The sequence below is a fragment of the Kryptolebias marmoratus genome, linkage group LG24, assembly GCF_001649575.2.
Source record: "Kryptolebias marmoratus isolate JLee-2015 linkage group LG24, ASM164957v2, whole genome shotgun sequence".
In the NCBI taxonomy this organism is placed as follows: domain Eukaryota; kingdom Metazoa; phylum Chordata; class Actinopteri; order Cyprinodontiformes; family Rivulidae; genus Kryptolebias; species Kryptolebias marmoratus.
In genome coordinates this window covers 18195476-18220697 of record NC_051453.1, presented here as the reverse complement: position 1 = coordinate 18220697, position 25222 = coordinate 18195476, and the positions used below count along the sequence as shown (strand labels likewise).

The window sequence follows — 25222 nt, the reverse complement described above, 5'->3', positions numbered from 1 at the left end:
ATAAATCTCCGTCTTTATTGCTCTTCTCTTCCTCTCCTTCATCTCTCCCTCTTGCTCAATACACACCATCCTCTAAATGAGATAAAAATAAATCACTTGTTTACTGTCTGCAGAGCTCCACTCTTGTGTCTTCGCTGTGAAGGCTCATTGGGAGTAAAACGTCTGCTCCAGATTTAGATTTTGTAATAAAAGTAGCCCTTTTTGAAAAGTGATCTCCCTCTCTTCCTTGTGTGACTTTTGCTTATTTTTATAAGAGCCAAAGATAGGCCAAGAATTTGTCTTTGGTCCCCAGAAAGGACACACAATAGTCTCAAACTACTAAAGCATCCACCACCAGATGTCTCTGTGAACCTCTCCAGTATTCAGCTATAAAATGCAAAAAGAAAAGTCCTTCTGTCACTTGCTGTTTCCTGTTGTTAAAAACTGTGTTCATTCACATTATGTGAAGGCTGGAAAACCCTAACTGAGCCACTGCAGGGTGCTAGAATAAAGCTTAAAGATAAAGGGAGAAAATTATTTTCAAGTTCATTTGTGACGGCTTCAGAAACAAGTGCTGTAAATTTTAAATAACTGCTAAAAATACTAAATATCTGGCAAAATGACGAAGTGGGGGTTAAAAGGGATTTTCCATTGCGTACACAGAGGATGCTATTTTCTGACACATATTACATGTTATTAAAGGATTCAGTTCACGCCCTTTTTACAACGCTACAGGGCGCCTTCAGGTGCACCTCGGAAATTATCCTTGCAGTCGTCTCATTGATGTAAAGTACCTGAATGCGATTTTATTCGTTTTGTATTCCGTATCACTTATCGCTTTTTTAAAATCTCTTTTGAGTTTGTTTAGTCATTTTAAATTAGTTTTTCATTTTGGTTGCTTTAAATCTTGTGATTGTGTCTTGAGGCGTTTTACTTGTGGGGAAATCTAACACTTTATTTTTCTTAAATCCTGAAAAGTCGAATTTACGCATTTTCTTTCTAAATCATAATTTTTTACGCAATTTTATAAAGGCAAATTTAAAAAAAGAAAGGCTTGAGTGAATTGTTCTAACTCTTTAACATGATCGTTACATTTCATGTTTTGTGTTGTCCTTTCGATGCGTGTTCACTCAGTTTCCCGGGTGTCCGTGAAGCGCTCATATTCCCTCCCTCCCCCCCTCTCTGCTCCCAGCACACAGCAGTACGAGCATGGCGCTCTAAGCGGCTGGAGTTCCGTCGTCTCCGGTTAGAGTCTGCTTCATGTTAGGTTTTTACTTCGGTATCTGAAGGAGGTATGCTCATTCCTCACCCTGCCCGCCTTTCAGTGAAACTCACGTAGGGAAGAGGGCGGCGTTTGTACGCGTAATACTCACAGAAAAGTGGCGAGAAGACTTGGGGTCGGTTGCTAACTTAACGTTAGCAAGAAGGTAAAAAATTGGGAGATACGGAGCAACAAGAGGAGTCCTGTTTTGGAAGCAGGTAAGCTAAATTGTAGGCTATACTGTTTGAAAAGATTATAAGTGTCTTATAGGAGTAAGCTTTTGTCATGTAAGTTGTTGAAACTATTTTGAAAACTCATAATGTTTACTTAAAAGGCGGCATTACTGTTAATATATGTGGTGTTCGCTAGCAAACTCTGCTCATTTGCTTGTTATTATCAGAGATGAGTTCACATCCCGACAGTGGTGTTGTCAAAAAAACAAAAAAACAAAGCGGCGTAAGTGTTACGTAATTTTGGCTTTTTCCCGAGTAAGGTTAATAGTTTCAAGGGTTTGTTTATTTTCACTCAAATTTATTCACATAACTTTATTTTTTAAGCACAAGTGAGCCTTTTGTTCTGTACTTTAGTTTGTTAGCACTCATATTGTTAATACACCTGTGTGTAATTGTAAAATCACAGTTTTTCACTCATGCAGCATCACTTCAGGCTTATGGTGCTGAGGATTTAAAGAAAGCAAGGTCACAATTATCAGGTGTAATTATCCCGTTAGTTAAATTATATCACCTTTCCTCTCTCACTTACTAATTAAAGACAAAAAAAGGAGGGCAGTGTTTTTATGTAAGTGTTATTAATGTGTCACGCTAGCCATATGTTGTGTCTTTAAAGTGGATACGTTGACCTATTTCTTCTGCACACAGTTGATTTGTTTGCATCCTTTGACCTTTTTTTCCCCTGTAGCTGATGAAAATGCCATGGCAATAGCCGAGGCATGGGAGTGACGTGACAGTCCTTGATGCACTTCTGAACAAAAACCTCATCAGCATCATGGTTTTCTGAAGTTAGACCACACGGGAGGATGGATGAATCAGTGCTGTTGGATTTGCTTGAGTGTCCCGTGTGCCTGGAGCGTCTGGACGCCTCTGCCAAGGTTCTCCCCTGTCAGCACACCTTCTGCCGCAGATGCCTCCAAGGCATCCTGGGCTCACGCGGGGAGCTGCGCTGCCCGGAGTGCCGCACGTTGGTGGAGTGCGCCGTGGATGAGCTCCCGAGCAACATCCTCCTCGTGCGCCTGCTGGATGGCATCAAGCAGAGGCCTCGGAGGGCCGGCTCCGGGGCTGGAGTCTGCACAAACGGCACGTCCGGAGCTGTGGCCAGGGCGCATGGCAGTGGAACGAGGGAGCAGGGCACGCCAGGGGCGCAACCTCAGCGCACCCAGAGCACCGCTGTCCGGGTTAGTATGCTGACTGACTTAACATGTATTAGTGAGCCTCAGTCTGCCTTCCCTATTGTTGGGGTCAGGCAAAAACCAAACAGAGAAAATCTGTGGATTAAAAGCAGCGTGTCGGGTCTCTAATCTTTGCTGCAGATTATTGGTTATCATGGTGTTGTTTAAGCCAGGTTGACTAGCAGCTCAACACTACCACAGGCAGAGATTTAGAGCAGTCAATAGTTTAGCCACCAAATAATTCCTTTTATTGAATCGATGGCAGACGGGCTTTTCCTGCAAGCTTGTTCTCATTAGCTGCCTTTTAGTTAATTCCCTGCTTAACTGTTTGTGCGGATTTCAGGGTGGGACAACAAGGTGAGTGTTTTAGCTGCAAAACTAATAGAAGTTTTAGCATATATGTGTCAAAAAAAAAAAAAATTCTGAATGATTTTGACAAATGAAATGTTGACAGTAATTAATTTTTCTGCGTAGATGAAATCAGGTAAAAATCAGTCTTTGAATTTTTGTCCGTGCCGTTTTTGTTCCATTTTAGTTGAACAAAATGGCTCTTTTTTTTTCCCTCATATTGTGTGAAAGTTGATTATTCACCCTATTATTCATGTCATGCATAAAATAATACTTGTTGGGAGGTGCTATTAAACTTATCTGCTCAGTCTCCTTTGTATAAAACAAGTGTGCGTAACATGATAACTTTTTTGTTTAAATATTAGGTAAACTATGTTGACTTTATTCCTGAAATATCAGATTCCTTCAGATTTCAAGCTGTAATTTTACCCAAACCACATTTAATGTGAGCAGTGGGGACAAAAGGGAAAACCCATGGGCCCCTCTTTGAGCCGCTCTGGTCCCAACGAGGGGAGGATTGGATAGATGAAAAGATGTCAAGGTCCTGTGCAGAATCATTGGAATGTCAAAGCGCTGATAATGTATCTGCCTCGCCATGCAGGTATGAAGATCACAGACCTTTCTGTAAATTGCTACTGGGGGACCCGCCTCATTTGCCGAAGTATCACTTCAGAGGATTTGTACTCATTTCAAAGCTGTTTGTGGGTTTTGGAATCCCCCCCTACCAAAACTGAGAAGGCTGTTTGTTGAAAATTAAAAACGTTGTCATTTGAAACTCTGCCCTTGTTTTGCCTTTTATGTTAATGGCTCTACCTAATCGTGGCAGGCAGACTACTCGCTCATTGTAGTAGCGATTGTAGAAGTGTGTAAAATTGCCTGTTCCAAAGTTAAATGGTGCTTCTCCTGCCTTTTTAACAAGTATGTAGACTTCTCTTATGTGTGTTCTGCAGTCTGAAGGCATTCTGTTGATGACAGAGAAGAAGAAAAGACGTGGCGGTGCAGGTGTAACTTTGTCGCAGCATAAAAGGCTGAGATCAAAGCTCCTGCAGATTGCTCGGTCTGATCTCTGGTCAGTGCTCCTTAGGGACAGAACGCTTCACTGCTCCCGGGTGACACCCTCAGTGCCATTTCCTTTTTGTTCCTCATCTGTCCCATTATTGTGGGAGTTACAAATAAAGCTCGAGGCTGCTCCTCTGGTGCTGTTCCCCTGTTCAAGCAGAGCTCCACCTCCCATCCTTGTACACCCAGATAATGCTAAGAGGGCAGAACGGTGGGGACTGGCTGACAGATGCACAACAGGGTTTTGTTTCGGCACCCTTCTGATCCTACAGACCGTCCGACACGTGTAAAACGGCCAAGAGAGAGTTTGTACACGTAGAAGGCCATCGGTGACAGAAACTGTTGAGTGTTAAATGGCTAATGGTTAAAAGGTGTTGGGACCAAAAGGGATAAATGTTTTAGTGGGTAACCGTGTCCAGTTGGCTCTCATTATCCCCAGGGTTACAGCATGTGTTTGACGCAGCATCCTGGTATTTCTTTCATGAAGCTGAATCAAAAGTCTTTTACCGTAGCACTGTGGTTGGCTGTGACTCAGCTCTGGCGGTGCTCCGTTTCATGGATGTTTTGTCTTCCTCCGTCCCTTGTTGACTTGTAAAACAAAGAATTTTGTCCCCACAGATTGAAAACGAATAGCTCAGTGGTATTTCTGCGTGAGAGTGAGTAATGCCGTTCGAGCTGTCAGGAAGTCAGAGGTCGGAGTTTGGGAGTCACCACAGGCAAGGGTCACAGCCAGCTGTGGAAATGGGAAGGGAAGTGGAGATTTGAGTGGATGTCCTCAGTTTTTATCGGAGCTCTCTGGAGAGTTGGGCGGGACCGAAGTCCACAAAAACAACTTTTTTTGCTATTATTTCTTTGTATTGATGAAACCCTTAGGAATAATAGTTAAGAAAATGTTTTCATGAAGAATTAATAATGCTTATGATGAAGATTTAGGTTTGTCATTATGAGCTTAGTTAATGTGTAATGAGACAGTGCTGGGTGTTTTTTTTTAAAAAACCTTTTAAGAATATTTTTAGGCCATTGTCTCTTCTTTCCTAATGTTGTCAAGTTTTTTATTTTTTAATCCAAACCAGTCCCCTTTATAAGTTGAAGTCCTTTTCTCCTCGTTATCTTTTCTTCAAATGACATGTAAGAAGGAGGTCGTGTTTTCCTCAAGACGCCACTGATGTTTTTGTTTTCCCATATATTTTTGGAATAACATCATGACAAGTTCGACCTCTTTGTATTCCCTTAGAGGGAAAATAAGTTTGTTTTTACGTTCATCGTGCAAAGCCATTGCGTAAAAATTTGTCTGCACCTCCTGTGTCTGAGGTCAGTGAGTAATGCTGGCTCTCTTTGATGACATCATGTTGTTGTTGTTCAAGTCTTAACTTTTGCCCGACGTCCTGACCTCTGCCTGCATGACAGAACCCCGTCATTACACCCTCACACTGTCTACACACTGGCAAACACACACTTGCTGCTTTCCACAGGGAATTTTTTTTTTCAGGAGACCTTTGGTCTATTCATTCCCACTCTCTCAACACACTCGCACTTTTCTCTTGCCTCCCCTGTATTTCCCACAGAGGTTTACAAAAGAGCTGCAGCTCTCTGGACAGAACATTAGGGGATTTTTGGAGCCACCTGTAATTTTCTCTCATGAGCCACTGACACGACCTGTATTTTTTCCTCATATTTCTGCCGTGTACTTTTTCCTTCCTCGCTGACTAAATCCAGGCTGGAGCCTTTTAAAGGTCTAATGAGATTAGAGTTTATTAGACACCAAGTCGGCACTGCTCCCTGTTCTCCTCTTACTGCTGACTGCTGACTTTCATTCTGAGGAAACAAAGTACTTGAAACAACTTTAGTGTCTGCATTTTTTGTATTTTCACATTTTTCTTATCTAACACAGATTAGAGGTAGTTGGTGGTTTACCAACTTGTAATTAAAACACAGTGTAAATTATATTCCAGTTCATTTTACTTTATCTTGTAATGTTTTGTCATACATTCAGCATAAATACAGTTTTCTTGTCTCACAGGCAAACCTTGTAAATGGCTTTATGATTAATTTCATGCAGAATCTCATGAGATGTATTAGCTCCCAGAGTATGTGTTGAGGACGAGTCAACTACTACAACACCAAATTTTAGCTCAACATTTGTAAAATTACCTAAGTTATAGCCATTTCTGTGTTGGCTAAGGTCAAATAGCCGGGGCGACCATGTTGAATTAGAGTGACTCCAACTTAATTATTTGTGGCGGCACACACCATGATTGTTTTCTGAAAGTTTCATTAAAATCTGTCTATTGTTTTTAAGATATGTTGCTAACAAACAGACAGAGCTTTGTAAGGTTGCTGTGGTGGCAATAAAAATACTCATATGTTTCACATCTTTTACCATGAATGGGATGTTTTGGAACATACACATTAAGTAATGTGGTTAGTTATACGGCTGTAGATAATCCTTTTCCACATACAGTACATTTTCACTTAATACCCAAAGAGACGTTCAGAGGACCCGGTCATGATTAATAAGCTGTCGCTGTCTCTTCATTGTTGGGTTCCTCTGCTCTTTAAGTTAAGCCTATGTGCCCGTCTTTGTCTTTTTGGCCTCTCAAGATTTTCCGGCCCAGACGTACAGAGGAAAAAGACTTTTGTTCTGTCGCTTTTTCCCAGACAGAGGGGGATGTTTTGTGTTAGCGTCTTTGAGGAATTCCACGAACAGTTTCAGCTCAATGTTTCTTTTCCAAACAGCGGGCTTGTCTCATCTCGTCCCCCTCACCAGCTCACATTCACCTTCTCCGTTAAGTATCAGCACACGTTGGTGTGTATGTTCAGCCTTTTGCTGTAAGATGTTTAATGCATTTCTCTGACTGCGGGTTAATTCTGTGTCATATAAATGAATAAGGCCTGTATATCTGTTACCAGACATGCAGGCAGTGATGTTCCTCTGGACCTGAACGCCTCCAGGCAGCCTCTGCTGCAGCAGTGGTATCTTGTTGCAAGCCCCCGTTGTATAAATCTGTTAGCCACCTGGTGCTTGTTTTATGGACACTTTGGACCTCCTTCTGTGGAATGCTAATTACTTTTAACTTAACTGTACACATTTTGTGACTGGAAACGTGTTAATGTTTGTTGTTGGGTTTTTTTTTGTTGTTGTTTTGTTTTTATTTGAGTAATTTTAGCACCGCTCTCTGGGTGGTCCACAAACCAAAATGCCACATTTGCTATCGGCCCACTCCCCCTCCTGCCTCCTCCATTCATGTCACATCTCCTGTCACATCTCTCAGCATGACATAGTAAAGAAAACTTCCATGACCTTCTTATCCATGGTCCTATCACACCTGTGAGGGCTGACAAAAGCCTTTCTTTTAAGCCTGTTTTACGCGTGTGTGGTCCAGTGGAGAAAACGCCTTGAAAAATAGTTTTATGTGTTATTTTCTGCTTGCTGTTAATAATAATTCAGTAGTTATTTAGCTTAACTTGTATTTCATGTACTGGTCTTAAAATATTTTGTATGTTTTCAGTGCATTTTGTTTTTTGTTTTCATGTTGAAATTTTGTTAGCCGTTTGCCAGCATGTGTTAGCTTGTGCCCCTCACCCACTATTCCTGAAGTAGCTTTAATACCAGTCTGGACATAACTGAGCAGTTTGACCTTTCATCCTGTGTTGTGATTGGTTAGCCTGACTTAGTCATCCATAGACCATTTGACCACTGGCATCTCAAGTGTTCAATTCTCATCCCTAGGGCATAATCGTGTTTTGCCTTGAGTTTCGTTTTTAGTTGTCTGACCTCTGACCCTGAGGCTATTAGTTGCTCTTGATGCATCTTCAGCAGCAGTGACTGCCTCTGGCCGTCCTAAAGTCCTTTATGAGGGTGCAAATTACTCATTGTGTCAAATTTCAAATTTGTCTTGTTTCCTGAAGATTTCTAGCACAGCTTCTTGCTTTTTGGCTGTATACCTTAAAAAATGTTGTTTAACTTGTATTGAGGTACAGGAAACTGAACTACTGAACTGCATGCAAGTTTTTATTTTGTTTCGCTTCGAATAGAATTACATTTAAAAAAAAAACATTTCTAAAAATAAATTGTAAATATTAAATTTTCTATCAAACTGGCCTCCATTCAACACGTTTTAAATAAAACTAAATATTTAGTCATTTTGGATTGTAAAATGTCAAAACAAGAATCAAAATCTTTTAAATTATAAAACATTAAGACTTTGTTTACCTAAAAAAACAAAAATTGAATTGGTTTACAGTAATATTTGTTGTAGCTGTGAACTATTTTGAATTTTTGAGGGAAATAAAATGCTTCAATTATTACTCGCTTAGCAAAATAGCTGTGAATGTTTATGCTTTTTTTTTTTTATTAAATTTTTAGATTTCTTCAGGAATGTCAGTTTTCTGAAACTTACATTCTAACAATGGGAATAATCTGTATTTTATCTAAAGAATAGTGCAACATAATCATGAAAATCAGGATACTATTAGCCTATGCTCTCAGTTACTTCTCATCTGTGGGGTCTTTCTTGCTGACAGCATGTGATTAATTATTAAAGGAAACTTGGGAAAAAGAGAGAGCCTTGACAAAAACTCAAGATTGTTTGGCTTTTAGCCATAATGCTGTACGCTTTCTGCACTCACATCCTGCAACAACTACTGACTAGAGGATTACATTTGCGCTGGTATCACATCTTAGCTGCACTGATTAGCAACAAATGAACTTTAAGCATGCCTAATTTACACACACCTTGTCCTTCATGACTTTGGCCTCTTTACAGGAAGGTAATGTTTGTTTGAAATTCTCAGACAGACTTTAGCTCCATGAGAACCCATTACACTGTGCACACCCACAAAGCACTTGGTGTATAGTTGCAGCATAATCAGACAACACTTTGAAATGTCAGTAAGACCTTCAGCCTGTATTTCTCTTCTCTGTGGTGGAACACAGTGGTATTCATGCTGATCGCGTCAAGGAGAGGTCACTTAGCTTCTGTGTTTCAGGTCATCTTGATTAGTTGAAGGGATGGCAGCCGCTGACTTTTTACTTCTTCCCTGTGATATTACCACAGGTTAACCACAGCAACCTTGCATTTTTAAAAATCTGATCCAGCAAGACATTATTTTTTTGTCAAATATCCACCAAGCCTTAACAATTTGTGTTAATTCAGCTAACACCAGCATACTGTGGAAAGTTCACATTTCTATTTAAACTCAGTTTTATTGATAGTCTCTCTGCTGAGAATACAAAGTGGTCTGTTTTGACCCTTGTATGTAAACCGAAGTATGCTTGAATAGTACAGGTGCAAAGTCTAAAGGCTGACTAGTGATAGACAAACTGCTCAAATGGTATTGCACCATCTGGTTAAAGCCGACACGTGCAGTCTGTGTGCAACACAACATTGTGTAACATGTTAATAGTTGTGTTCTCCTTGTGTCACCAACAAGAAAGATTGTATATAATAGTAAAGAAGTTGTCAAAGTACGTTGTTTTCTTGATCGATTTTGGGTGATTAATTAGAAGTCTCATGACCTGATGACACAAATGTAAAGCTGTCGATGATGTGCTGTTGTTCTGTTGGGCTGCTGCAGCTTCTGCTGAGCTGACGTCACAACATTTAAAAGTAAAGGCCCAGCATTCCTTGAAGGAATTCATATTGCCTGCCACCTTTCATGCCAGAGTTTTAAACTTAAGATCATTTTATGTTGCAAAATAGCAGATTCATAGCTTTTTTGGTCAAGTGAATTTTTGTGAGATCTCATGTGATTTGTTAGAACTCTGAGTACGTCTTGTGAATGACTCTCAGCTACAACCACACCTTATTTCATCTCAGTTATATCTGTTTTGGTGTTGGTTAAAGTCATTTAGCTGCAGCGGCCATCTTGATTGGATTGTGTCCAAAAGTTAATCAATGTACCTGCAATGATTACTTTCTGTGAGTTTCATTAAAATCTGTGCAGTTGTTTATCAGGTATTTAGATATCAAATGCACACATTTTAAAAGCTCTTCATATTTTTCCCATGACAGTCCAGTACATGAAGCTCCTCATGGTCTTTAGTGGAGAAACAGAGAAATCTAACAGTTACATGTTACATCTGGACATGTTACATCATGAGTCAACGGGGGAGTGGACAAACACAGAGTCTCTTAAGGGAGTGAAAAATTGTGCTGCTCACTTGAGTTGTAGAAAAGATGCAGTGTTTGTTCCTTGGTGTTTTGCCAAGGCTGTGTCAGTTTCCGGTCTCCATTAGTCTGCTGTAAAAGCATCCAAAATCAGCCCAATGCAAACAGATGTTCCTCCTTTCTCTAACAGTTTGACAAACAACAGGGCAGTCATATTCTAACTTCAGTGTGAAAAATACAAAAAACAACCAAACAAGCTGCAGAGCGGTTAGTTGTCCAGCTCAGATTTTTTCCTTAATTTGCAACTTGTGTAAATCAAAGTCAGCCGCAGCAGAGCAGGTGGCTCGCTCTGAATGACTGAGAGGGACAAAAGACTACAGACACTGCATGCTTTCAGGAGCACAGTGGAGAGTAATGTGAGGAAATGCTTAGTATTCAGCTCATATTGACTAGCACTCAATACACAGATACTGTGACATTTATGAACTAATCCCCCTGTAGCTTCGGTACATATTAGGTTTCTATTTAGGACACATTTCTCAAAGCTAATCAGGTCATTAGTAATACTCACTAAATGTGAAGATATAAACGAGTTTTTAATGTTAGTGCTAATTTAATCAATTAACACTTTAGGATTTTAGCAAGGGAGGTGCTTGGTTAGCTAACTGTGGTAGGTTAAAATAATGTCTTTAGACAGTTTTGCTCTTTTTATGAATATAGATTGTATATTTACAATATACAATTGTGTTTTCATACATTATTTTAAGATTTTCATACAGATCCCTCAGTCTTTTCTAGTCCCAAGTCTTTCCAGCTTTTCTGAATTAGTCAGGGCTGCGGACCAAATGTGTGCACCTCTTTGCTTCAGCACCATTTGAAAGGTTCAGGAAGGCCAGCCTTACTTCCTCTCTTTGCCTCGTGTTCTCTTCACTCTTTGATCTCACAGTGTTTCTCTATCCGTGTCTTACTAGCTTTCTGTATTTTGCCTCCTCGCATGCTGTGTCTGCTCTGAAATTTGAGTGGGTTCCTGTGAGAGAAACTGCTAAACCCAGTGTATGAACTGGCAGTGAGTTTAAAGGGTGCTGTTCTTTCAGATTTTAGTCGTACAAGCAGACTGTGTGATCCCAAGGCCACCCAGAACCAATTTTTAGCCCTCGTTGGAGGCCAGCTAGATATAGAAGGCAGCCCAACATGTAGGATTAGACAAAAATGTGCCAGCTCATGTGTAAGCGGTTTTGTCTAATTGCATTTTCACAGCAGAACCCACACTCACACCTGAACACATAGAAACTTCATGAAAACCGTATGTTTTCTCATAAATCCTTCTTCCTTCTTGTTAAAATCCTTTCCTTTTGATGACTAATCTGAAGCGTACAAAGTGCTCTGATAGAAATTTGTTGCTCCTCGTTTGCACATTGTAGCTTTATGGGACCTGCATCTGAACTTCAGTAAGGAAGAAGTCTTCTGTAGTCTAGTATGAACCCTCACTGGACAGCTGGAAAATCAAAAACTCGCCGTAGACAGCAGACCTTTGGTGTCACAGACTGGTTACTCCTAAGATATGCTTTGAAACTTGAGTTTAGATATTTTTACTCCAATAAAAGAATATTAGGCTAACTGGCAGATGTCTTTGCTGACATGGCAACATGGAAGAACATGAGGAAGAACAGGAGGAGAGTTTCCAAGGCTTTTGAAAACTTCCTGTTCTTCTCACATGCGATCCAGGCCTCCATCTGGCATCCAGACTGCTCTGAGTGTTTTCATGCCTGTAGACTAATGTGTGGGACCTCATTTGGTATGTAGCGAGGGAAACAAACAAGCATAGTGACTTAGTGCGGCACAGTAAAGCTTTAGTAAGTTTGAAAGTTTTATAGCCTTATTTGTCGCCTTACAAAAAGTAAATCAAGCTAGTAAACTTTCCCACAACATTATGACAAAATATATTTTGAAGTGGGTGAAATTCTCACTTTTGCTTGCTGGTTATATTCCAGCTTGTAAACAAATGCAAAAATGCAGATAGATTTTTTTTTTTTTTTACCCTGGCCGATCCAGAAAGCTTGTCGAATTCCCTTTATTCACATTTTTTTTTTTTTACAACTGAAGTATTTCCCCAAAAAGCAAACCATCTGTCACAGCATCACACCCTCAGCTGCAATGTCAGCTTATCCTTGAATAAATCTACCATTACGACTCTGTTACTACTTTGCTTGGCAGCTTGAGCTGTAGCAGTGGCACACTGACTTCAACCCCCTGTCCTGCTTCAATATTTACATAAATCATTCCAAAGTGTCAAGAAGATATGAAAGGGGCTTTTTTTTCAAATAGAGATTGTTCAAAGAGCTATTTGTAACAACTTGAAGTTTAGTTTAGACCCAAAATGCAGACTTTCACCAGCTCTTGAGGAAATGGTGTTTTAATCAAACAGCAGTAAAAATAACTGGGGCAGATGAGGCAAGCAGCGGCAGGTGAGACCAATGATACAGGGAACAGGTGTGAGTGGGAGGGGCAGGGATGAATGATGATACAGGGAGACAATGGGAAATAAAAATAAGAGATCTCTTAAAGTAAAACCACAAGAAAAACACAGCAAATAATCATAATATTAAATAAAAGAATAAACTCAAAAAACGGAAAGCAAAAAACACAGATTCTAACACTATTTACAGCAGGTAAGATATCAATTGTTCATAACCTTTATACAGAAATTCACTTCAAAAAATCTGACCTACCCCTTTAATGATTTACCTGTAAGGTTTTAGTGTTATTTAAATGGAAAACTACTACTTGACCAAGCTACTTAACAAAATTCAAACAGCAGAAAGTTATCTTCCTGTTCATTCATACATTGGTGTATGCGTGTACGTTTTAGCAGCTGCTGGTAGGGAGATTTTGTTAAGCTTAACATGAGTCATTCTGGCTTTATGATGAGCTTAGATAACTGCTTGTTATCTTATAATTGGCCCTCTGACATGACAAAAAACACTTAGCTTATCTAACTTTTGGCAAAATGTGTGATTACACAGTATTGTCACCATTATCATCCCACACTCTGACACTGAGTGGATTTTGATGAGTGTCTCGTAAGATTCTCTGCTTTTGTCAAGAGACCCAAAAATAGGAAAAGAGAAGAAAAGATAAAAAAGCTCCTGAGTGGGGTTGCTATAGAAACCTGAGTGGAAGTTGTTTTTTGGTTCTTCTTTTGTCTCAAACTGAAGAGGAAACAGCGACGCTAGATGAGTAAGCCGTGTCATTAATTGCTGCTGTGAAAATAGCTCAGCTGCAGGTCCCTCTGTGTAAGCATCACTTCAAAGTCAGGAAAAGTTTGACACACGCTACTTTTTCCATCCTATTTTTGGGATAAGGTCTGGATGATTTCATAGTTACGGTTATTGGACTCACTATAGACATCCGACAGTTCAGATCTGTGATGTTTCCAACCCATGCTGATCAACATTAAAACAGAGACTGATATATGTTTGTTTTTCTATTATTCTGTCAACTGATAGACTAATACATTAATTAATCAAGCAAGTTATTGACAAATCATTTTGTCTTAATGTAATAGTTTTATTCAAAAATCAAAATAAGTGATTTTACTTGTTCATTTTATTTCTACCAGTAAACCATAAAAATGAAAAAGTAAATGTCTGATTCTTCAGCATGTTGTAAGGATGCTATTGATAGAACTGCAGCAGATATTGGTGTGAAAACAGTCCTTTGCAGGAATAAAGTTACATGGCTCTACTTATCAGAAAGAGGGGAGAAACAAATACGTACAACACAACTATATAAATGTTATATTGAAGAATACAAAAACTGACAGTGTTCTTTTAGCTTGGCCTACACCTTTTGTATCATGAATGGTATTTATGATAAATGGATGGATGTATTTATGAACTCTCCTTTTTAAAATATTATCCATTTAGCTGTTAATATTATTTACATAAATAATAAATAGTATCACATACGTGAGATCTTTTCCTTCACTTGTCTAAGTATAGTAGATTTCCAGCCATCAGGGTGTGTTTTTCCTGCTACAGCAAACCAAAAAAAGGACAAAAAAAATTTAGGATTTTTTTAAAGCATTTTTTTAGCATCATTGCTTAAGTTAAAACAACAGAGATTATGGGGTAAACAGAGCGAAGCTAGTGGGGAAAAAGATATTGACAGGGTAACCCAGTTTGACACAACACTGACTCAGCATTAATTACTTGAATGTGGAGCCATATTCTGAGCTAAACGTTTCTTCTAACATTTATTACCTGGAAAATGGAGCAGACAGACAACTTGTCTAACCACAAAAAGTGCATTTAGCATCTTTAAAAAAACTTTAGCTGATGACGACCTGTGTTTGTTTCTTTTTTTAGTTGGTTCCTGTCTTATACACCAAGAAACAATCAAGTTTTTAGACAACAAAATAAAGTAGGTGGGAAAGCCAGCTCTCCAGGGGTCCTTAAAAAGGCCATTAGCAATCAATTTTAACTAATGCATCTGTAATGGGATCAAGATGGTTTGTGTCCTGAGAATTTTTCCCTCCCATCATGTGTCAGTTCTTGTGAACTGTGCAGAACTGGTGGCACGGTCTTCAGTAATCTAGCCTAGTTGTGAACAACAAATGTCCAATGTTCCCCCTTGGTCTGTGTCACTAATGCAGCCTGCATTCATTTTCAAGGAACGTTTAACAAGCCTTGATATGCTTGTAGGACTAAGCAGACAGACTATCCCCACTGTGCACACTGTTTTGGCAGTAGTACTCCCGGCTCATTCTCCACCCCCTGCTGAGATTCTGGATGTGCCCATATGGGAGTGGAGTCATGTCTGGCACTTGCATGCATGGGGTAAAGGTTTCTGTCTGTTGTGGTTCTACTCAACCCTTGAACTGCTGATGGAGCAAAAGTATAACCTGCATCCTTACTGTAATAGCTGTTAAGACCAGATATTGTACAAAGGAAGCAAAGTCATTTCACGTTTTTGATGATTTTACAAAAGCATAGTTTTATGTAATTGTGTTGATTACCAGGTATAGATTTTTTCAACTGTGGATGTCTTCCTTTTGTCCTTTATTTGCACTTGAATCACCAGGTGCCATTTTTTTTTGCACTGGCTCTACTTTGGCCATTTGTAGTCCTTATAACTACATTTATTGGGTCTTTTTTTGTACCAGCTAAAAAGTACATGCTTTATTGTCTCAGTAGTAACTACTGAGTGACGTAAGGGCATGTAATTGGACCAGGTATAAACATATGTTGACTGGCCGAGCAAACTGAATGCTTTTTCAGCACCTGTACTATTAAAACTGCATTCTCACAGTTAAAGTAGAAACTACTTAAATTCCACCATTGTATGCTATGTCATTCTCTTTTTTTTATTATCTGTAAAGACTGGTCTGTTGTATGACTCTTGGCTCATATACCCTCTTTTACTGTATGTTTGTAGTGCTCTTCCAAACTCCACTTTAAAAATTAAACCAAAGACCCACAACACGCATCTCCAACTATGTTGTTTGCGGTGAATGTCGTGCTTAAGTGACGTGGTCACACGACCTGATGGCCAAGTGTTATGCAATCACAGTGTTCACCTGGTGGTGCAAAAGCAAACATATTTCCAAAAAGTTGAGTGACACATCCAGGTACTTAGCCTCTCTGCAATGTTCCCATTGGAAATGGAAACAACCCCTCCACTTCAACTAGCAGACAAAAGAACCCCAGATATGTTTGCTGAAAAAAACTGCTTCAATAAGAGTAAAGCACGTGTAATTACCTGCCTGTCAATTATCAATTAGCATCAATTATAGTCATGGTCAGTCAATGATCAGCAGTGGTATAAAGAAAAACTTTGGTAAATATGAATGAAAGTTCATCAGATTGAATGATGATGCCCCCAGTGGCCTGATGTGAAATAACAATCAGTGTAGTTTAAAATTACTCCGAAAGGAGGAAAACTTTATTTCAGTGAAAGTACAAGTAACCTCTGGCTTCCTCACGTTTTTTTGTTTTGTTTTGATGTGGCATTGACTTATATACATAAATATAAAATGATGGAATAAAACTGCAGCCACTGTCAATCATTTAAATCCCTTCTACCGCTAGACTGAAGCTACAAATCTCACCCTTTTTATTCCCCTCTCTGTTTAGAGAAGTAAACTGGTATTATTTTACATTTTCGCCAGGCAAAATACATCGCAGAACCAGCAGTTTTCCTCATTTTCCTCTAAAAGGGTGTATGGCTGTTTGAGGGAAAAGAAAGTGACGAGATGTCGCTCCACTCAAAAGTGTAACTAATGGTCCTTATTACCCTGAGAAAGCCCTTACTGGGTACCTGTTTGGTCCGAAAACACCTTATATGTATCCTGAAAACAAGAAATGTTTCAAAGCTAACTGTACTGTCCAATTGTATGCATTTTGTTTTAATGCCCATCTGCTCACTGGGTGTTGACATTTGGCTGTGCTGGGGATGAGAGCACTTGGGTAATTCACTTATAATCCAGTGCTGTGGAAGAGAACACTATAACAGTAAAATCCCTTTAGCACACAGGTCTAATTGCATTAACTGCAACACACCAGCTGATGTTCAGCACGCTGGATCATCTCTTTCTCTTTTACTATTCTGCATCCATCTCTCTCTAACTCTCTCACCTGGATAATATAATAGTTTTCACACCCTTTACAGGGAGACAATATTGGATAGTGGATGTACAGTTTTGAATACTGACTTTGTTCAGTTATAAATATAACGATTTTTAATATCTGCGTCTGTTTTTAATCATGTATTTATTTATTATTTTGTACTTATTTGTTTTTTATATGATAGTTGCATAATCAGTTTGAGAAAACTTTGACTACAGGACTGTAATGGTGTTTTTATGTACCGCTGCTGTTAAAGATGTGGCTTATGAATTTGTTTTATATATTAGTTTTTAAGGAACATAAGCCTCTCGTGGCCTGTACATTGCCTTTTTGTTTTCTTAGGCCAAAGTGGGTTATTGCTGCTGTGGGTAATCGTGTATTATAAATCTTTAAAGAGGCTAAAAGTCATTGACGTTGCCTGTGTACTCTTGTTAAGTAGGAACAGTGTTATACAGCAACCTAGTGACTTTTGCTGCTGTAAAATAAAAATCCTCCATGAAAGTTTATTTCATGGAGGATTTTTTTGAAAACTATGAAAAGGTGGAGTCAAGAAGAAAAAAAATATTACTTTCCTCATTCTTAATAAGTAATATATATGTTCTGATGTTGATGTTTACCCCAGTAGCTCTGTGTCAATAGAGACTAGAGTCAGTTCAGACCTTTTCTTTCTTTAGTAAAGGTTCATTTTTAGACGTTCGCTATTGTAGTATAGTTTTGCCCTTGGGGAGAGGCTAAAAGCAATAAAGATCGGAGGTATCGCTCTTGTGCTTTTTATTTAATGTGTGTTTGTGAGGTATTTATTGGATTCTTTGGATATCACTTTCTTATTGTAGGTTTTGCATAAAGTTTCCCCCCATTTTCTTACCCACCCCTAGTTTTTGCCTGTCTATTTGTCAGCAGCTACAGCCCCNCCCCCCAAGTCAGTTTTCCCACTCCTGCTCTCACCACGTTGAGCCAAGTGAAACATAGAAATTAAAGTGCTGACACACCTCTTTTATGTTTCCAGACAGGGAGATCTAAAACCAGCTTAGAAGCAAGCTGTAAAAGTGTGGGACCAATACAATCCACCCACAAATCTGTTTGCTATTTGTTGTTCAGTACAAAACTTCATAAAAAACTAACAAAAATATGCATTCATTGCTAGGAATTTGGTAGTATTCACCTTGCCAGTTTCAAGGCGAGCAATTATGTTTTTGCCTCTGTATTCTTATTTGTCTGCTAACACAGTCTCTCATGAACCACTGGATGGGTTTTATTGAAACTCTCAATAAGTAATTATGTCCATCAACAATTGATCCAATTCAATATGGCTGCCACAGGTAATTGACTTTAACGAAAACAAAAATGGCTATAACTCACATCAGTTTTACACATGTTGTGCTGAAATTTAGAATGATGGTAGCTGAGAGTCAACCTCAGCACGTACTCGGAACATACAAGATCTTTGTTTAAAACTTTGGCAATATCTGTCAGAGTTGACCCTGTCATTTCTCACTCAGCATAAAATGATTTGAGTCTAAAACCTTGGCATGAAAGGCGGCAGGCGATTCATTCGTTCAAGTAGTGCTAGGCAATTAATTTTTTATATATAGGAGTTTTTGAAAGGTTTTACTTAAGCATACATTTTACATCTGCTGTCACTTTACAGTGTACAAAGGTAAAAACCTGACACTGCTGACTTTGGACACTGCTCCTTCTAAAGGTTTTATTATACATCGGCTTTATTGCACAAACAAGTGCCTACAAATGTCACAGTTTTAAGGACACCAGCATTTTGTATTTACCATGTAATTAGATCTCATTTGTTTAGCTTAAACCTGTTCTGTCGTTTAAAACAAAAAAATGTCAAAGCTTCCACTTCTATTTGCATTTTCATTACAAAACTCCATGCCAGGCCAGTGTGAGCTCAAAGACCTGTTTCCCCATAAAAAAGAAGGAGGCCCAGTTTCATTGCACCGTCCAGGGGGGCCGCAGTACCCCTTCACTCTCTTCACTCTCCACAGGCTAGACCAGCAGAGTCAGAGTGGATTGGCTCTGCTCTTCAGGCTGTGTAATTCTCTGCAGCAGGGTAATGTCACCCTGGTTCACCATCACGGCTCATTCTGTACTTTTATTCTCCTCAGAGCCTTTAAACGCTTCATTAGTCTTTAACAAGACTGCAGAGCTTACTCCAAAATCTGCTTTAACCCCTCCCTGTCCAACTCACTTTCTGACTCTGTCTGCTTTGATTATAAACATTTTCACGGTCTGTGCTCCACATTATTTCTGCAGTTTCAGAGTTCACATCCAGTCTGTTAGTACTGTTTGTGATTCTGATCACTTCACACTGTGTCTAACAGCAGTGCAATCAATGGTGTGGGGGTTGTTTTGGACTGAAGCCTTCCTCATAGACACCCACACTGAATAGACAACATTGATGCTTCCCTATCCTGCTACTCCCCCTCACTTGCTGTCCTTCTTTTCCCTGGATTGTAATTTCCTGAATGAGCCTTTCAGAACTCCAGGCCTGCAGGCTGAGATACAAAACCTTTCCCTGCTAGTTAAAGGGACAGGGCCCTTAGTCAGGTACTCACAACCAATCACGCTAACAATAAAACATGCTTTTTGTCGTTCTTAGTGTAAAAGCTGAACATAATTGTTGCATTTCCAAATGGGGTGTGTTTTCTTGTTGACTCAGGAGTTACAAAACTGGCCCACTTTCTCATTTCAGGGTGTCTCACAGCTCCCTTGTGCCAAAGCGCTGTACAACTATGATGGCAAGGAACCAGGAGATCTCAAATTCACCAAGGGCGACATCATTATCCTGCGCCGGCAAGTGGATGAGAACTGGTACCACGGGGAGATGGGTGGAGTGCATGGCTTCTTCCCCACTAACTTTGTCCAGGTCATTAAGCCGCTGCCGCAGCCGCCGCCTCAGTGCAAAGCTCTCTACGACTTTGAGCTCAAAGACAAAGAGGCCGATAAGGACTGTCTGCCCTTCTCTAAGGTGAGACACTGCAGAGATGCAACGCAAACCCTTTTGCCACATGGTCAGCGTAGTAAAACAAAAATACCTCTCATTACAGTGACAGTCTGTCTTGTAAGCCTTCATTTTCTAGAGTTATGTGTGTGTTAGAATGTCAGGCTTTTAAGTGAAACGCCCACAGCAATGGTTTGGATTTGGAGCCAGGCTTCTTGATGAGCAGCTGTAATTAAACTGGGAGAATAAAGGCCATTTACAGTGAGGCATAGTTTAAGTACAGTGATTAAGCTGCTTTGTTTATCCAGCTGTTGGGTCATACTTTAATTGTTTTGTATTCTGTCATCAAGTTATATGCCACATGAGCAAAAAACAGAAACAAGCTTAAAGTAGTTTCCATGGCAGAAGCGCTGTTACTCCTGGGCATGTTCTGTTTCATCATTAATATTTTTCTTCTTGTTCCTGAAGGTTGAGTTACACTCTTAGATAGACACTGTCGTTTAAGCAAGATTTTCCCCTCACACATTGCCTTCTCTGCTTTCATTTAGGATGATATCCTGACTGTAATTCGTAGAGTTGATGAAAACTGGGCGGAGGGAATGCTGGGAGATAAAATTGGAATTTTTCCCATCTCATATGTGGAGGTAAGTAAGCAGTTTCAATCTTTTTATGGCTTAATCATTGGTAAAGCATCTTATTAAGATTAGCATATTTCGAAAAATATTTTAAACAAACTGTATTTACTTTTTCTTGTTTGATACCCTTTGCAAAGTTTGTGTGTTTACAGATTATACACAATTTTGCTTTTATTGTTAGGTCTACCTTAATATCCTGACATTTCAGTGATTACCCTACACCGGGTCTCTGCTCGATTGGGCCCTGCACTCAGCTTTTTATGCCCTAAATAAAAAGAGCTGCTTAGAACAGGAGATGATAGCAAGTTTAACCACCCTGTGATTAATTGCTACTGCTGCTTTGATTTTTATCTAACTCAGTCGCACATTACAGTGTTAGAAAGGGTCACAAAGCCTTTAGTTTTACAGCTGTCGGAAACCAGTAATTTTCATTAAAATCCAGTACATAAAAAAGAGAAGCAGCATCTTCATCCTTGTGTCGATACAGGAGGTGTTCAGACAGTGTTCAGCTGCAGGTCATCTGTGTTTTTAAAAGAGCTGAGACGCAATACATTGTTAAATGAATAGTTTGGACATTTTGAGGTGGGGCTCTGTGGAAATGTTATGAAGAATTGATATCTTACCTGTTGTAGGTAGCTCTTGGAATGATCTCAGTTTGGAGAAAGAGTTTACTTCTGACAGGACTGATGAGCTAATGGCTAGTCTTAATGCAGCTGAGACCAAAGTGGGTCACTGCTGTTCTCTGGTTATTTCAAAGCACAAACAGCAGCAACTAGCTTTAGCACTTCCAGCTGTAATATCATATTATATCTGCTAAAATACAAGTGTGCTGAAAAATCTATGACACTGCAAAAGTTTAAATAATATCATGAACCACAAAAAATACGGACTAGCCTTTATTAGCACGTCAACGTGGTTTGAGCGAACCCACTTCCATAGAGGATTTTGTCATCTTTAAACAACTCTAATGTGTAAAATTTTATAGCAGTTCATCTTTTTATCCATTTTCTTTACCCACTTTTCCGTTCAGGGTTTCAGAGGGGCTGGTGCCTACCTTGAGCTGTCACTGTGTGAGAGGCGGGGTACACCCTGGACAGGTCTCCAGTCCATCACAGGGACACATAGAGGCTAACGAGACATTCACGCTCTCACTCACACCTAGTGACATTTTAGTGTTACCAATTAATCTAACCTAACATTCATGTTTTTGGTCTGTGGGAGGAAACCGGAGTTTCTGGAGAAAACCCACACATGCACAGAAAGAAAACACAAACTCCACACAGATGGGTTGTGAACCTGCAAATTTCTGGCTGTCGCATAGCACTTCATGAAAATGTTATATTAGCTCATCAATTCTGTCAGATTCAAATATTTTCTTCAAACTGAGGCTTTTCACTGAGCCATTAAGATGTTAATTGTTCATAACCTTTTCACAGAATCCTACTTCAGAATAGAGAAAGAATTCCTTCAGTGTGAGAAACATATGTCCAGATTTAGTCCTGTTGACATGAAGACATGAAGACAGAGACTAATCAGTTATAATTAGTGTGCCGTTTTCATCAGCGTCATCAGTAATGCTCCTCTCGTTGTCGACCCCTGCCTCTTCTCCTCTCTCGTAGTTCAACTCTGCAGCTCGTCAGCTTATAGAGTTGGACAAGCCGTCGGACTCGAGTGGAGACTCCGGTGAAGGGGCCTCCTTGGGGCCTCAGAGCAACGGTGCCCAGCGGGCAGGGGAGAAGAAGAACAGCAAGAAAAGGCATTCCTTCACTTCTCTCACTATGTCCCACAAACCCATGCTAGCTCCTCCCCCACAGCGCCACTCCATGGAGATTAGCGGGCCGGTCCTCATCAGCTCCAGCAACCCCACAGCAGCCGCTCGGATCGGAGAGATTAGCGGGGGGCTCTCCAGCAGCGCACCTTCACAGGTAAGACAGTTCACAAGAAGCTGTGCTGCTGTTTTTTTTCTTTTTTTTAAAGCTGCTGCACTCTATTTGTTGGCTGAAAAAAGAAAGCCTATTTGCAGAGTAAGAAGTAGACCTTTCACACACGGCTTTGAAATCAACAAATCTGCTGATGACTAATTTAATCCACTTTTCTGGTTGAAATGACTCCTAAATAACTCAGTAGAATCCATTAGCGTGACTGTAAAAAAGGATACAGCACAATCATGCATTTGAAGAGCAGCGTCCAGCTTTAGCTCTTATTGTTTTCTCAAGATGTTTATTGCTTTTTAAAGGCGCCGCTCTCCTCCTGTTAGCAATTAAACTGACTTTCCTTTTCCTCGTCCTGTGATCAAGTGTTCAAAACCATGGTCGTGTAACTTGACTCATCTACAAAACGACTCCAGCTTATCCCTCAAGGTTTCCACACCAATCCTGACAGCTGCTTTGTGGTTGCCAGTTGCTTGATGAGAGAGGTTCAGAAGAACAGACATGCAGATGCACAAGACAAGTACTTGGTTTTCAACTTAAACTATGAGCAGCTGATGAAGTAAGAAAGGGGTATCGGGAGGGTATAATGTTTTATTCTTTCATCTATTACGTTTATTTAACAGCAATCAATGGCTTATTCTAGACAGAATCTTAGTGTTGTTGCCAAAGATTGGGGTATTTTTAAAACACATTTTTATATATATTAAACATTGACAAGTTTGAAAACATAATGGGCTGTTTTGTGAAAACTGACAGTGTTTCCATACAGATTTCATCCTGCTGCGGTAATGTTTTTCTTCCAGCTTCTGCAGCCAACTCACTTTTTCTTTGTTCACGTCTGTCTTTTTGTGTGTTTTTATCCTCTTCAAGATATTTCCTTTGTTGTATGGAAACTGCAGGCTCTCTGCAACGCTATGTTCCAACCCCCCTATTAAGTTCAATCATTAAACTTTCTTGTACTCTGTGAGTTTTTATGTGCCTCTCTGTGAGATGAAGACAAAAGCAGTACTTGTCAGCAGCAAAGCAGATCTTCAGGATCTTTTTTCACATCCTTCTTGTTCAAAAGTAATTTGGGTAAAATGAAAGACTGATGTCCATACAGAAGGTTTAATCTATTGTCCATTTCTCACCACTCACTATCAGGAAGCATTTTGGAATAACAGAAAGGTTTTTGACCTTGCAAAGTGATCTTCTCTGTCGACAGCAGGGCTAGCAATATTCATAAATCATTGTTTGGTAAAAATCACAACAGAAACTGTTTTGTCTTTTTTTCTGTCTCAAGCTCAGACAGAAAATAACAAAGGTTACCCCAGGCTGCCCAGAGGGCTGTGGAGTCTGACTTGGAAATTAACTTGCTGTCTCTCAGTGCACTAAATGTTAAGGGCAGTTTTAGAAGGAAAAGAAAACAAGCAGGTGTTGTAAATTTTCTGGCTTTTAAGCAAACACACTCATATCAGTCGGCCTTCTACTTCCCAGTCATTTTCCCGACAGTTCCAGTTTTGAGCATGTTGTTGCTCTTTGAGAGATTCACCTCAGGAGGCGTCTGAAGCCGTCATCCTTGGAGGGCCAGCGGGCTACAGGGAAGGATCAGGTGTTCAGTAGTGTTGCCTTGTTACCAGGACACCATCAAGACTGGTGTGGATGACTGATTGGGAAAGCCCCCACTAATGAAATGCCCAATAAAACGTTCTGCTGTACAGTCACCTGACATTTTTTTGACCAGTCAGATCATGTGGTTAACCTTGTGATCATGACCTGGATACAAAGCCACACACGAGCAGAACTGCTCTCTTGTCATTTAGTGACAAGGGACTGTTTTGTTTTCATAAAATATAGCTAATATTTAGAGTTCCTAATGATCGGTGTGTCCTTGTGTTAAACCTGAAGACTGATGTTTACAGAAACACATTTCTTTTGCTGTTGAATTAGAAGAGTGTTTTTACTACAGTGGATTCAGAATGGTGTATTAAATTTCCACATTTCTCCTTTTGTTGACAGGTCCATATTTGCACAACCGGACTAATTGTGACCCCACCCCCTAGTAGTCCTGTTACCACAGCAACGGTTTTCACGTTTCCCTCAGAGTCGAGCTACACATCCATTGCTTTGGTAGGTTCATTGACTGCATGATTTTCTTTTTTTTTTTTTTTTGTCAAATTTCTGATACTGCTTGATATTTGTTGGAGGTTGTTTTGTCACGAGTGTTAAATCTGCTGTCACATTAAATGACTACAGATTGCCATTTCAAGCTCACAACATGGGAGTTTCTAATGATTCTTTCACAATAAATATTTTTTGTAGAACAGCGGAGGTTTGCCCAATGGGAAGCCGGCTTTATACCTCTTTAATTTTATGACATGAAAGGAGTTGAACGTATTCCCTGTGTGCTGAAAACTCTTTTTAGACAGAAACTTGTTTCATAGATGCACACGTTTCCTGAACACCACAGTCAGTGTTAATGTGACTGACGGAGTACAGGAAACAATATCTTGTGAGTTATATTAGTCTAACTTCATGATATGATTCTTTTAATTAAGCATCACATGGTACTACTTTCAAAATATCTTCTGGTGCATTGAGTCTGTGAACAGATGACATTTTCTATGCTGTCCTTAGAAAAGGTTTCACATGAGGGAACATGCTCTTTTTTGTTTTTATTATTTTCAGGAAACACCTCTACAACTGATTAACTTTTTGAGTCAACTTGATTCAAGGTGGCCACCACAACTAAATGACCTTAGCCAACATAAAAATGGCTCCGCCAGACGTTCCCAACAGACCCTCACAATACGTTTGGGCCTGCCAGGTCTGACCGGCATCCTCCCCCACCAACGGAGCCAACTCACCACCAGGTAGTGGTCAGTTGACAGCTCCGCCCCTCTCTTCACCCGAGTGTCCAAAACATGCGG

The 25222-nt window shown here is 39.8% G+C and overlaps 1 protein-coding gene across 2 annotated transcripts in view; it reads left to right on the top strand.

The window, feature by feature from the left end:
* Positions 1–1167: 1167 nt before the first annotated feature.
* sh3rf1 (SH3 domain containing ring finger 1) overlaps positions 1168–25222 on the top strand; it is a 33746-nt gene continuing 9691 nt past the window's right edge. For both annotated transcript variants that reach the window (XM_017423456.3, XM_017423455.3), the window contains exons 1-6: positions 1168–1458; positions 2159–2651; positions 19499–19774; positions 20296–20391; positions 22002–22307; positions 24312–24422. In XM_017423456.3, the coding sequence (XP_017278945.1) occupies positions 2277–2651; positions 19499–19774; positions 20296–20391; positions 22002–22307; positions 24312–24422 (1164 nt within the window). In that variant the 5' untranslated portion in view covers positions 1168–1458; positions 2159–2276. The remainder of the gene's footprint in view (positions 1459–2158; positions 2652–19498; positions 19775–20295; positions 20392–22001; positions 22308–24311; positions 24423–25222) is intronic.